Source organism: Pomacea canaliculata, linkage group LG4 (assembly GCF_003073045.1).
Source record: "Pomacea canaliculata isolate SZHN2017 linkage group LG4, ASM307304v1, whole genome shotgun sequence".
Lineage (NCBI taxonomy): Eukaryota > Metazoa > Mollusca > Gastropoda > Architaenioglossa > Ampullariidae > Pomacea > Pomacea canaliculata.
Window position 1 is genome coordinate 23,054,554 of NC_037593.1, and position 14,762 is coordinate 23,069,315.

General features: G+C 39.9%; 1 protein-coding gene across 2 annotated transcripts; it reads left to right on the forward strand.

Annotated features, from left to right (window-relative positions):
• Window positions 1-1,403: 1,403 nt before the first annotated feature.
• Window positions 1,404-9,202, forward strand: LOC112563099 (tRNA (guanine(10)-N2)-methyltransferase homolog). Of its 2 annotated transcripts, XM_025236834.1 has the most exons (13): window positions 1,405-1,530; window positions 2,029-2,097; window positions 2,359-2,432; window positions 3,525-3,606; window positions 4,142-4,228; window positions 4,725-4,865; window positions 5,345-5,405; window positions 5,873-6,049; window positions 6,333-6,500; window positions 6,794-6,866; window positions 7,604-7,735; window positions 8,342-8,462; window positions 8,827-9,202. In XM_025236834.1, exons 1-13 carry the CDS (start codon window positions 1,441-1,443, stop codon window positions 8,950-8,952), a joined length of 1,401 nt encoding a protein of 466 aa, XP_025092619.1. In that variant the 5' UTR covers window positions 1,405-1,440; the 3' UTR covers window positions 8,953-9,202. The 2 variants fall into 2 exon arrangements, with proteins under 2 accessions (XP_025092620.1, XP_025092619.1); XM_025236835.1 differs by lacking the exon at window positions 8,827-9,202 and having other exon boundaries at window positions 1,404-1,530; window positions 8,235-8,360.
• The last annotated feature ends 5,560 nt before the right edge of the window (window positions 9,203-14,762 follow it).

Genomic DNA, 14,762 nt, shown 5'->3' on the forward strand with positions numbered 1-14,762 from the left:
CGCCTGTCACCAATACAGTGAGGGTTGGCTGTCCTGTGTTCAGATTCCTCTCGGGCATGCTGTTTACAGGGCTGGCTGCTGCTCTGCCGTGATATTGCCTTAGTTGCTGATTGGGTGTAAAACACCATTCCCTAACCCACCCCTTTCATCATTTCAGTGTGTGGAGACTTTTTAGATAAAGATTTTATAGGTAATGTGAGTTTTTTAAAAATTGTATTTCAGTGCAGGTAAATATACCAAGTTTTTTTTTTTTATACTTAGGGCAGAATTTTGCTTGTCTTTTTTTATGTGATTACCTCCGTGATAAAAGTTTGACAGTTCGCCCTTGAGATTGGAAAGTAGCCTGAAGCACATTGTATCATTGGGCGTGAGAATCGTGACATGGGATATCAGCGTTTCTCATGTGAATGCGACCGTCACTGTCAGTAAGACATTAACACCTGTGGTCTGCGCAACCCTTTGAATCCCTTCTCGGTCCAGAAAAGTGGCGCAGACTTTCGTGGTTCGGGAGGACAATCTAAGATCATCACTCAAACAAGATATTAGAGGAGGCAAGAAAGTGAGCTCCGTTAGCTGTCAGCATGGAGTTTGCCCCAAAGCTGATCGAGCAGCTTCCTAACCCACTGATCTTCGCGGGGTCGGAGTTGGTCTGATCACTTTCGCTCAAAACAGGACTAATTAGCGAACTGTTAGTCATTGCTTTTATCCTGGTTTCATCAGATGGTCCAAGGTAACGAATGAATGAATGGCATTCCAGGGCGCGAAACTTTCGTAGAAAGTGCCATTGTCAAATTTTCTTTCTTTAATTTTCATCATGCAAGGTTATAGGCTAGTACTGTAAGTTAAAACGATTCAGCAGGTAGATTTGTACTTGCTGGTTTTAACCAAAACTGCAGATCTCAGTTATGAAAGAAGAGCTTGAAAAAATAATTTATGAGAATAACAACGAAAAATAAGAAAATGTTTCATGACATTCGACCAAAAATGAAAAATCAGAATTAACAGACTGTATTTTGGAACATTTAGTGCCTAGTTCAGTTTTTTACTAGCTATGTTTTCTGTATTGAAAAGGAGAGACTTTGGATTGTGGTGGTTTGTTTCTTCAAACTTTATGCTATCATATTTTCCATTGTTTATACTGTTAAATCATTTGATAATTAAATTCTTTGAAAATATATAATTGCAAATAAACTATATATCAGTATCCACTATGCTTACATATCTTTCACCGCCTCTTCTTCAAAAAAATTGTTCTTAAAGGTTTAAAACAGTACTAGCAAGAGATAAATGATTTTTAAAAAAGCTGTTATTCAAGATACCGTCGCAGCCACAACAAAACTTCAACGATCTATGAAGTCGGTGGTTAGCAACCTCTGACTGCGGCACAGTGTTACCTCCCTTTGCATCTTTTGATTGTTTCTTGAGAAGGAGAGCACAAATATGTCTGCTCGCATTGGACGAAACATGGCAGAGTCGTGGAATCGGTATCTTTTACACTTCGCCAACGATCATTTCGACTTTAAACTTGCAGTGAGGAAATATAATTTCTTTTGTTATTGTGAATGATTGAATAACATAAAATTAGAAGGGATGATCGACATCGGTGGCGGACTCTGGTTGAGGCCTTATGTGCAACCTGATGCACGAAGAGGATTAGCTAGATAAAAGGGATAAAAGGGATAATTTGAACGGAAAAGTGTCAGCACGACAGCAGTCAGCGGAACGCGTGTCGTTCCCCTCAGTTTTTGCTCCGTTGGCACAAAAAATATACCGATTAACTGGTTAACCAGCTTCTGAAAAAGAGCAAGAGGCCTTGACAAGTATCTTAGTTTAAAATGCTCTTTTGATAATTGTTAACGCCTGTTCTCAACTACTTGTACTACATTTTCCAAATTGTTTTATTTGCGCGAGAAATAAAAGTAGTAAAGATACTATGTTGGTAGTCATAGCAAAAGACATTAAAAGAGTACTTAAGTTCTGATGTTACATATTTAGAGTCCATAAAATTTTGTACTTTTTATGTTTCAGGAACTAAAGTCAATTGCTTCAGCTGTCGATTGTCAAATGCAGATAGTTGATGAAAACTATGATAGAGAGGTTTGATGTTTTGTTAAAAGCACTTTTTGACTTATGAAATTAATAAATGAAATTAGCAAAGCTGGAATCAGAATGTAAGTAATAATAATGTTGATCATTTTAGTACTTTGTGTTGTAATTATGGTTACCTGTATGTGTGCTTGAGTGAGACAGGCATACAGAGAATGTGTGCTAGTGAGTGGACATGATGAGAACATTTTTTGTAATTAATTGTGGCTACAGACTTAATAATTTTTGTGTACATTTTGCATTTATTGTCAGTGTCCTTTCCTTGAGCTGAGATTAAAGTCAGATGAGGAGGGCCAGCGTTTGATGCAGAGGTCGACTCTAGGAAGGTACAATTAGCATCAGCTATGATCTTCAGGCATCACCTGCACATTGCCATATAATGCAGTCAGCACATAAATTAGTTTCCCCTTGCCACAAAGATTTGACTTGTACCCTGTTCCACTGTTAGCATGTCATTCATGTCAGCATTATTAGACCTGTCTGCATGCTGACTTGTATATACTGTAGAGGCAAAACTGTGTAGACTAATTTTTTTTTTTTTAAAGGCATGTAGATAAATGTAAAAAGGGAATTAGGCATAAGTATAATTGATTTGAAATATAAGCATCTGCCTTGAAGCACAGTGGAAAAGTTATACAAATACGAATAAAGAAATGAAATTCTGATGACTACACAATATGACTACACCAAAAGCAGAACTGATAATGACAGACCTTTATTTATAAGGTTGATTGGATGAAGAAACATGCTTTTTCACATCTAGCCCCTCATCCTAAAGCGGGAAAGGTGAAGCAGAGTGTAACCACTATGGTAGACAGTACCTTATAGTACCATCACTCCCTCCTCTTTCCTGAGGTCAGATGACCCTCTTGACAGCTGATAGAATAGCTTTATAGTATATTTAGTTTTTCTTGCTATGAAAAGTACAAAATAGCATTGGTCTGAGCTATTTAAAATGTTTTTGAGTAGGCAGTTTAGAGCACTAGCATGTTTTGGATGGTGCCACTGCAGGTACAGACAATATGATAATTATCCATATTATTTGTAAGCACATCTTCAGGGTACAAATGTGTGGGCTGTGCAAACGGTTGTGAAAGCCACACAGCTGGTATTGAGGGACAAATGCTTCAGGTTGTACGGATATGGTTTTCAAGGTCACACAATGGGTATTGAGGGAGGCAAGACAGTAGACATTCTTATTAACACATTACAGATATAGCAACAGTTTTGTTATTGAAAGTCACGTTACAAAGGGAAGATGAATGGGAATAGATTTCTGAGCTGACAAATTTGCATAAGAGTATGTATGATAGAGTAGAGGAGCTGGTTTATATATATAGTCTTAGTTTAGATGGTACTTTTTGTAAACAATGTGATATAGTGATCACTAATTCAAATAGTTGTTATTCTGTTACTAGATCTTTATTTGAATTGATGGCAAAAGGGCACAACATGACAGAATTATGTGAGAACCTTCAGAAGCTTCCAGAAACTCAGAGAGTAAGTGTAAACACTGTGTTCAAAATAAGATTTTGACCAAAGATAATGACTGTAGTAGTCTTAATTTATAATAAAGTGATGTCTAAATAGTGATATCCAGAATATACTTTTAACCCAACATATTCTCAGCCACATTCTTTTTTACATTTTCTTGAGTTTTTAAACTCAACTGACTATAAATCATTTGGCATCAATGACCTGTGTATTTAATTCTTGACGTTGACATAAATGTTAGTTGGGCTTAGAGTTTTATGTAAAACAAAGTTCAGCTTCACTTGGGCTAACCTGATTTGACCCCAGTAGCACCACTTGGGGTTAATCAGTTTTAATTGAAATTTAGATTCTGAGTGCTCGGGGTTAATGCCACTCTTGGTCAAGAACAAACCATGGAATATTTTTTTCTTGTGGCTTACTTGCCTGTTAAGGATGCATTATGGTGGCATTAGTAATGCTTATATTGCTGACTTATTTTGCAGTACCGCTTCCCCAAAACAATAGTTTATTTCAGTTTGTTTTTGTTTTTGTAATTTTGCAGAGCTTGCCTGCTAGTGCTTCCTTCAGACTGCAGGTTGATGGGTTTAACAAAAAACTTCCCCAGTCAACAAAGGTCGAGAAAATTGAGGTATGATATCAGCAGATATGGCATCAATAAATATGAGATGTTTGCAGGCAGATGATGCTGGAATTTTCAAGCATGAAGAATTAATAAAGCTATGTTGAGTATCTTCTGTCTTGATTCTCTAGTTCCACCAGCTTCACACATTAGTCAGTACTTTGAGTTTTCTTCAACTCAGCAAGGTTGGACGGTAGGATACATACCTTAGTATTGAGAGCATGACCAGTAGTATAATTCTTTATAACCTGTGCTCTGCCCGAGACTGTTACATATTTCTTCACTTAGCTGATGCTTTTTTTTTTCTCTGCATACCTGCCTTTTGTCCTATTTATAGGCCCTATTTATAGGTGAAAAGAAAAATGGCTTACTCTTTTTATATACCCTTGATACCCATTCAGCAGGATAAAAATCTTGATGAAACTTTATTGGGACACCTCGGACTCTTGCCAGCATTAGATTTGTCTAGAATTTATTTTGCAACTTTTTTTTTTTTTTAAATCAGAGATTGCTTGGAACCTGTTTGAAGTTCAATGGCCAAGTTGATCTGAAGAAGCCAGATCATAGTTTTCATTTATTGGAGTACTATGGACATGAGGGGACACCACCACCAGAGCAGCCCCTCTTTCTGTACTTTGGGCGGTGGGTAAGTCATTCTTTGTGATTGTTTAATTCAAACACAGTTTTGAATATTTTGTATTTCAAACTTTGCAAGTTTAGCAATCATTGAGGACTGTCAAACACAAAAGCATATAAATGCTTCCATAGTTACAGTTGATTTTAAGATCTGAAAGACTGCCAACACTAGGAAGTCAGCCGATATGAAGAATCCCCAGACATACCTAAACTGTTCTAGTAATGGAAAGGATTGTAAAATACTTATCCTGCTACATCAAATTCCTAGGCAGACTGTGTCCCATGGACACTTGTCATTAGTCATTTAGATAAAGTATAGGTTAACTATTTATGACTGCCCCTTTCTCTCGATGCCTGGCTCTGACAGGAAATGTTTTAGAACTTCACTAACAGATTTGATACTACTTGTGACTTTACAATGGTGATAGAGCTTGTCTTGGCATAAGTCTAGTAAACAAAAGTATTTTCAACATCTTTAAATGGCTGCAGGTTGCAAATGGACAGAGAGAGAGAATAAGACAATATCATTTACAAAATCGACATTTTATTGGTAAGTTGATGATGTAACACATTGTTTCTTCATGTTTAAAGTGTTTAAAGCAATTATCTACAAGTGTCACTTGTGTCACTATTTTGGGATGTTCTTGTACATAGCACATTCAACAGTGTAATAGTAGACTGCCTTGTAAATTCATTTTGTTAAATATGTTAAATATATTTTTTTTCGATGCATTTCATACTGTTTTCTGTGAAAGGGCTTTACCATACAATGCATGTAAGAATATTGACTGCTAATCTCCCAAATAACTTGGATAACCCAGGATATAAAAGATAATTTGTCTTGTGTCATAAGTTCTAGACAGATGACCAAGATAATTTTCAATAACTTTGTGATTGTCAATTATTTTGTGAGGGTATTTGTTAGCCATAGTTTTTAGAAAATATAGTTATGTTTTATGTGATACTTTTGCTTGAGCTTTTGAGACCCCCGCCTATAAACTGTACTGAACTTTGCAGGCAACACTAGCATGGATGCCGAGCTGTCGCTTATCATGGCCAACATGGGTTGTGTGAGAAAGAATGATCTTGTCCTTGACCCATTTGTGGGCACTGGGAGTCTTTTGGTAGCCTGCGCCCACTATGGGGCCTATGTCATGGGTACAGAGATTGATTACCTGCTACTTCATGCAAAAGGTTGGGAGGATGAGCTTTGTACTCCATATTGTCATTTTGACACAGGACACAGATTGCCTCTCTTGCACTTTGCAATCATCTAAACACAGTAAAATTTTTTGAAGGATTTTTTTGTTATTCGCTGTTTTTATTAGAATAACATTACAGTTGGTCAAAGTATTGTTAAAATGCAAGAAGGAATTACATAGTCAAAATAGATATGTTATTAAAAGATTTATGTAGTTGGAGTGGACATTTTTCTGGCATTTTGACCAGACCTTGGCTTATTCTGTCCAACTTGCAGCTCGTCCTAGTCGTCATAATCAGACACAGCGGCAGAAAAGTGAAAGTGTTCAAGCAAACCTGCGACAGTATGGGCTTGAGTCCCAGTATCTCGATGTCCTGGTTGCTGATGCATCTCGGCCAGAAATTTGGAGACAACAGCCACTGTTTGATGCCATTATCACAGATCGTGAGACTGATGTCTTGATTGCTTTTCTTAATGAGCTTAATGTTTGGATAGATTAAAAAATGTGCACTGAATGTGGGACTTTTCTTAGCAGAAAATGTAGATATGTATATTACAGAAATCTGAAAGAGAAGAACAGAACTGCTGGATACACTGGTGCTTGATTAATGGATAAACGCAGGATTAGGTGTAGGTGCACATTTATATACATAGAAAAGATCTGAAATGTAACAATATTTTGCTTTTACATAATGGTTCACTATCCAAAGTGTGAAGCATTTGTTTGACTTCTACAGCTCCATATGGAATTCGTGAACAGACAAGAAAGATTGGTTCAGAACAGCCTCCTGCTGCAATTCCTGAGAGTTGGTAAGAAATACTTTTACTTTTTAGCATTTTTGTTTTCTGGCACTGCATGTGATTTTTCTTATACTCCCTGCTGCAGCTGTTAAAAACACCAATGCAACTGATACAAAATGGTTGTTTAAAGCAAAAGAAGTAGTACAATTTTTAAAAATTTGCTAGATGTGAATGAAAGGTTGACTTTTTCTTTCTTTTCTTCTTGTCATTGAGTAATTGCAAAATTTTATTGATGTCAGGGTCAAATGAATTACCATTAATGGGACACCTGTTTACAGGACTGACCATTGGTGGTTTTCTCTCGGTCTTAGTTTCCTTCACCTTGTGTGTGTATGAGAGAGACTGAGTGAATAGTTTTGATTTGAATGAGAATGAATTTGTAAGACACATTTGGTGCCTGCTGATAAATGTGTACAAGTGTAACTTCATACATGTAAGCACCTTGAGCCCATCCTTGTTGGTAGGGTAAGGGGCTCTATAAATAAGCATTTATTACTGTTATTTCTGGGCTTCCACAAATAAGATTATTTCCTTATAATTTTTCTCCTGCTGTTTGCCTTCTTGGATTTTTAGAGGGAATAATAACATAATGATGAACAGTGATGTAAATTCTAGAACCTTAAAATCCACGTGTAAGATCGAATAGTAACAGTATGGTGATGAACAATAAATTCTGCAGTGTTAAATGAACATTTTTCTGTAGGCCTTATGTGATAAAATTATATTGTTAGATATCTTTCCTGCAGCCTGAAAAACCATCATCCACAGAGAATTCGCTACCATTTATCTGACATCTTCAGAGATTTGCTGGACTTTGCTGCCCGCTATTTGAGGCTCAATGGTCGATTGGTGTACTGGCTTCCAGTCTTCAGACCAGAGTAAGTAAACAATAAACATGGTGTCCACATTTATTTACTGTGTTCTTGTTGATACTTTCTCATGTTTTTGTCAATACAATACCAAGTATTCTTGTCAGTCTGAGTTTCATTGTAACAGAAAAGTATTTAGTCAAAACATGTTAAAAAAAAACTGGTAGGAAAATCAGGGTTAATCTGTAGAGGTTAAACTTCTCAGTTCGTACTAGGGCCACTGTGAAAGGCATATGTGAGCATTTGTATATTTGACAGGTTTATGCAAGCAATTGTTTAATGTTAGATTTATGTGAACATTTGTGTGTTAGACGGGTTTATGTGAGTGTTTGTGCAAAGATAGATTTCATGACTGCACCACAGCCATCTACCCAGTAACTTCTGAATATTGTATTTAATTCTGTTTGTAAACATAGTGTTTAGCTTACTCTGATTAGGAGGTTTGTGCAGATTTATGGCATGTCAGAAACTAAATGAGCAAATGATTCTGTGGACTCTTTCTGTTCAGTGAGGGAGCTAGAGACATGGAGTGAGGGAGAGAGGTGTGCATGAAAATATGTCCTTGCTGATATCTTGATGTGACATGCGCATGCCTGCTGATTTTTATTGGCAAAGGTACTTAGATGGCAACATTCCACAGCATCCCTGTCTGAAGATAATTGCCAACTGTGAACAGCCTCTCAATACGACTATCTCACGACGACTCATAACTATGGAGAAAATCATGGAGTGTGAGGTACTGCATGCCACATTGTCTCATGCACGTCGTCTCATCTTGATCAGGCATTTCACCTACATAAAATACTTTTCACTGAAAAAGTGAACCTTTCTGCAGTTTTAACCAGATCTACAACAGCATATTACATGTATATTATTTGCATGCAGAAGTAGAAGCACTTGTTACATTATTTTTAAGATTTAAAGTCTTAAGTGAGAATGTATGTCTGTGTATCAGTAACTTTGACAACATGATGCTTTCATACGATTTTACATCAGATAGTAAATAGTTTTGTGTAGCTTTACCCAAGGAGTAGCCAAGTTTTCTCTTACATTGGGTGAGTTCTCATGCTAGTCACTTGAAGAAGTCTTGATGTCTGCAGGAACATTTGGCACAGTCTGCCGCCACAGTGGATGTCGATCATTATGAAGATATGTCATTCCGCCAGCGCTACTTTCGACCAAACAGAACAATACTGAAGGAACAACAAACTTTACAGCATTCATGATTGGAGAGAATGTGAGAGGGATTAGAGAGTGTATGTGTGTGAGAGAGCTGTGCGAGTATATGAGTGAGTGTGTATGTGTGAAATAACGTGTGTGAAGTGTGTGCATGAGAGGAAGTGTATGTGTTTGTGTGAGAGAAGGAAAATGCATGAGTGTGTGGCCATTCGACCTGGTACCTTTAAGAAAAAAGCAACAAAAACCAAAAGTGTATTTAAAAGATGCCTTCCAAATAAAGTAATGCATTTACAATTGTTTGCTTGTGTAGTTGTCTGCATGTTTGACTGCATTCGTGGTGAAAATTGGTAAAGGCAGGAAGGACCAGTCATCTTTCAAAAGTCTTCTTTCAACTACTGGAAACTTCCACCCAGCGGCAAGCTCAGTCTTGTACCCGGTGACAATGTGTTAGACTGGCGAGCCACTGCACCCCAATCCACCCTGTATTTACACTCGCGACACACAAACACCCCAAACTGCGCTCACATTCACGAAGCGGGTACCCCAAAGCAAGCAGAGCCGAGAACAAGTGAACTGTGACATCTGAGCAGCAACCATCAAGACAACAAAAATCTCAAAGCTGATCGAATACCGACAGCGATGGAATCTCCGTAGCAACAGGACAGTGATTATCGACTGAGCAAAATAACGACGAGCACAGCGGTGGTGAGTAAACGGCGACGATCGTGTTGCCATTAGCAACCTTACTTAGGTTGCGACTAAACGCATCTCCTCTACAATATGCATGCCAGCAACCGAATTCAAAATGCGATTTGCATGTCGAGTAGCCTTGATGTACCGTTCTTCCGTTCCCCAGGAGTTATCACCCAGAAAACAAGACGCGTGCGGCAATATGCGCGTGCCGCCTTTGTGCACATCAGAGCAATAATCATTGTTAAAGCGAATGCAGCAAGGAAGAGCAATTTGAACCATCGCATCGATCCTCAGAATTTTCGCAAACAAAACGTTTTATAGGATGTGGGTTTTTTTTTTATCTCCGATAAAAATCTCTCCCCTCACAGATGTGCCCCTCCAGGCACTGCGCGGCTGCATTTTTTATAAACAGACAATTTACTTGGTCCAGGCTCTCATGCAGGGAATCGATTTTTCCGTCAAAGTTTATATTCTCGATGTTCGATATTCTTGAGAACAATACTTTCGCATTGACTGTGCTGCTCGCATGAAGCATCCATTTTGTGTCGTGGCCATCAGGCTAAATTTAGCGCATTCAATTGTGCCGTTCGCAGCGGATACAAGTATTATATTCGAAACATGTCACTCATTTAGTGGAGACCTGGCCAACGCAAGAAGCCCCCACAGGGACCTCACGTGCAAGGCCGCTGTGTGGCCCCTCCTGTCACGTGACTCAAGACTTGAGGCAGGCTTAGCGCCGTGATACCGGCTCCACGGGCAGATAAGTCGAGAAACAACAAATGTGTTGCCAAGACAACAGCTGATCAGTCTAGGTATGGACGGTGTTCAGGGTTGTCACAGACTTCCTCCCAGGAGGCTGGGTAAGTGGTGACGGAAGATGAGCTGTCTCTTGTGAGCTGCTTTATGTCAGGCTTGCGTGCCGTCTGCACATCATCTACCCGAGGTGCACGGCGTCCTCCTCCAGATAAACTGGTTTGCCGAGGACTAAGCTTATGCTTACTCCGTCCTTTAGTTAAAAATTTACTTTAAGCTTCTTGGATCTCATCCTTTGGGAGGAACATAAAATGCTTTCAACGCTTTATACAATGGAATATCGCCTGAACAACTTCGTCAACAGCCTACAGTTATGATAAAAGTATTAGTTACATAGTCAAACTGAATGAGCGGTGAATGAGGAGATAAATGACTCTCTTTCCCCCGACCACCACCATCCACACCGAAAATAAAGGACGGAAGACTGCGCTGAGCTCCGACGAGAGAAAGAGGATCGCTCCGCCCTGTCATTAACACGTCCACAACTATTATTGTTGTTGGGGTTCTCGGAGTTCGACATCGATCAGCTCCCAGGCTAAGTGCATTCGTCACCTTTCGGATACGAAGCATTAGAAGGTTATAGCCTGCAGTTCTTCAGATACGAGATCGTTCAATCGTTATTGAACTCGCTGTTTTCATAAACTCGACGGCAGGAGAGCTGTGTGTGATCTTGAGTTGTTACATCTTCCTTCTTCTGCGCCGGCCGCACTCGGGGCTCCCGCTCTGCCGGTCAGTAAAACCCGGGTCACAGCTTTTCTGAAAGCCACAGGAGGCTCGAAAACTGGGAGAAAATGAAAGGTTTGGAGGTGGAGGAAGTGAATGAAAAACTAAGATTAATTAAAGTTTCTTGAAAGTACTCGTCGCGTGCGGAGGGAGTTCGGATGAGCAGCGGCGGAGGAGCTGATGGCTGATCAATCAACCAGTGTTCTCTTGAATGAAGAGGACACTTAATGGCTGCAGTTTGGAAACAATCAGCGATGTTAGATAAGAAAGGAAGCAGAATGGTACAAAGGAGAAGAATAAAGAAGAGAAAGAAAGTAGTCGGCGATATCACGGATCAGCTGCAGTCTTAGTGATCGACACATTGTCAGTCCAATGGCCTCCAAAAAACCTTCGTTTGCTGTAAATCGTGGACAGCCTCCAAGAGTTTAATGTTCTGAGTTTAGTGTTGAAGCTGGTTTCTGTTAGCCAGAGCTTCTGGTATGCTTCTTGGATTAGACTGGTTGGAAGAAAAATGCTCTGGGTTTTGTTTCTCAGAATCCTATTCACAGGGCCAGATTTTTGTTGTGCTCACAATGACACCATACGTAGACGAAAAATGTTCTTCTGGTCCGCGCCTGCACCCGACCTTATTCAGACCTCACATCCTTCATCGCTCAAATGAGGATGTTGTTGTGAACTATCTTCTCCCACCCTATTGCTTGAAGTATTTCCACCCGGGATAAAAAGCCAGAAGAAAGTGAAATGACTAAAGTAAGGGAGTGGTAGGTGGGCACGACTGACCACGTAGTACATCCGCTTCTCTCTATTGTTGCCCATGAAAAAAACCAAAACAAAAACAAACAACAAACAAACAAAACCGACAAGCTTCTTGATCATCCTTACTACTAGTGTGGGACTGGGGGTGCAGCACTAGCACGGCCTCAAACACGGGAGAACACGCATGCACGTGTCTAACTACCTCTCCATGTTTTATAGCTCATCAAACTCAGCTACACTGTGTGCAGGTGGCCACCCTGGGGTAGGGTGAGGTGTGTCTTCTGTTGGGATGCCATGCAGGAGGACTACGTGTTCCGAGGATGATCCAGCAATGAGACCATGGGCTCTGGGACAAAAAATAAAAGTTTGTAGGTTAAATTATTGTAACTGAGACTACCCGTGAAAGGGATTTGGAAGGCAAGAAGAGAAGCCGAGTACTCCTAATTATCTACCCTTGATCCTATCGGTTTGCATCATATTTTACAGACTAGGATGTCAGAGCTTAGAGGGCGGCAGAAGAAAAATACTGGACCTCATCGTCGAACAGAATCCTTGGATCGAGGAGCTCATCGATCGCCGTGATGTATCACTGCTATCTGAGTATATCATACGAGCAAATCAAGGATGTGTGTAAATGGTACAAGAAGATGCTGGTTCTTCACACGCGCCTGGAGATGCACGTGTGGACACGAGACAGGAGGCTCAGAGGTAGTCGTTGCAGCGGTGCAAACGTCACACATGGCATGCGCACGGGTCAGTTCTGACAGACTTAAAACGAGGCTCGAGGGCGGTTAACTCGTGAATTTTCGACCTACCTCTACTAGAACTGTGACCCACTTGACACGTTTGTATATGAGCAGATTTGGCATATTTGACTTGCCTGGGTAAACCTGCGAAGCAGGGTGTGACAGGATTCGAGGTGTGGGTGATTAGGACGTGTGACAGGATTCGAGGTGTGGGGTGATTAGGGACGTGTGACAGGATTCGAGGTGTGGGGTGACTAATGGGTTGAAGCGATCTGCACGTATACAGAGTACTTGGTCCCTGCATCCATGTCCCCCAGGGACTGCATCTGGCATTATGTCGGCCCCTGGGGGCCGGGGGTTACATCTGATGTTATACCATTCCCGGCTGATAGCACCCTTCTAGCATGTCTGTGCACCACATCTCCGAATGTTACATCTGCTGTTATGTTGGACCAAAGATGTAAATAGTATTAGTTTTATTTGTAAAGATGTAATGATAACAATTTAATATTTGTGAATATTTGACTTGCCCATGGGCGGCAGGCGGCAAGGTAGACGATTCATCCGTTGTTTATGTTGATGTCAGTATCTAAGGATATGATGGGGCTAGCAATTTAAGTGAAAACAGATACTTCATCCGGAAGAAATTTCGTGTGCTGGAGGCAGGATCTGACCCAGCAAATCGGAATCTTCATTGTTTTAATGACAAACGCATGAGGACCACGCCTTCCACCCACTACCATCGCCCACCCTTCCGAGGAAGGAGGAGGCAGTGGCTCTTCTTTTGGGGGATCTGGGGGGTAAGCAAGCTCCATGGCGACAGTGAACAATATTCACATTCTTGCTTCCTCATTTTCTTTTTTTGAAAGGCTGCCCCTTGTCCCCCCAACCACCCCGGTTTCCACGCCGCTGGGAGGACGGACCTTTGTCCGGCGCCTGAAAACGTAATTCCCTCATACATCAGGCCCCCATGGGGAGGATGGGGAGGGAACCTTTTTCTCCCTAATCAAGTGCCCTTGCATCAAGTCAAGCTGTTAGACAAGAGAACACGTGAAAGCTTTCCTCTCTGATGAAGAATAACAGAATAAAATGTTTGTCGTAAAAATGCAGTTTAAAGGGGAAATCGAATTCACAGAAATCACTCACTCTCACTTCGTTTAATTCTACTCTGCGTAATATTCTTTCAGCGCTGTCACATGCCATATAAATAAAATATAAAATAAAATAAAATATTTTGAAAAGATTTCCGTTGTGCGTTTTGCTGGTGTTATCTTTTACCTGCAAACAGCAAATGTTGCAGTGGCAATAGTTCATACTACAAGTGCGGCCCGTATCCTGAACCTTTGAATCTGTACTTTTCTGTACAGTCACTCTGCTGAATTTACAATGGATTGAATTCGACAGTATGTTATTAATCACCGTTTCACAAATAAAAGAAAATCACCCAAATTTCATTTGATATTATCTTTAATGGACATGAGTACCCCATACTCGTAGAATAGCTTCAAGGAGGACATGTGAATGCTCTGAAAGCTATAGAACCAGGAATGCCATCTTAAAAAAAAAATTTCCATTTTATGCGAAGCCTAACAAAACGATGCATCTACTGAAAATTATTGTTCCATTCCATAAAATCTGCAAACATAAGTGTTCTCAATTAACAGGGCACAAAATATTATATCATGCAGATGTAAATAGCTCGATCATTTCATCATTATAAATATTTCAGAATACGCAGATACACACATCACACACACACTGATAAAGTTTTACTGCATATCAGGAGAATAATTACCAAAAAAGAGTTTTAAAAATAATATAAAGATTGTAAGTTTTAATTTTATTACCCGTTATTACTTTTAGTCATTACTGCAGTGTTATATTTCTCTCTCTTTATAAAGTGAGACCAAGTAATGTTGTAAACTTGAGTTTAGATGGTCACAGCAATATGAAACTTTATAGATACGACCTCAGTCAACATTTTAATAAAAACCAATGACTATTTTTTTAAGGACTAGAGTCAATGCAGGTGTCAAGCGAGAAGTGTGTATGTAATTAAGCTTACATATCGTCGTTAGCGAACGTCCGTTATGTCGCCGACACTTTGACTTAATTACAGTTACTGT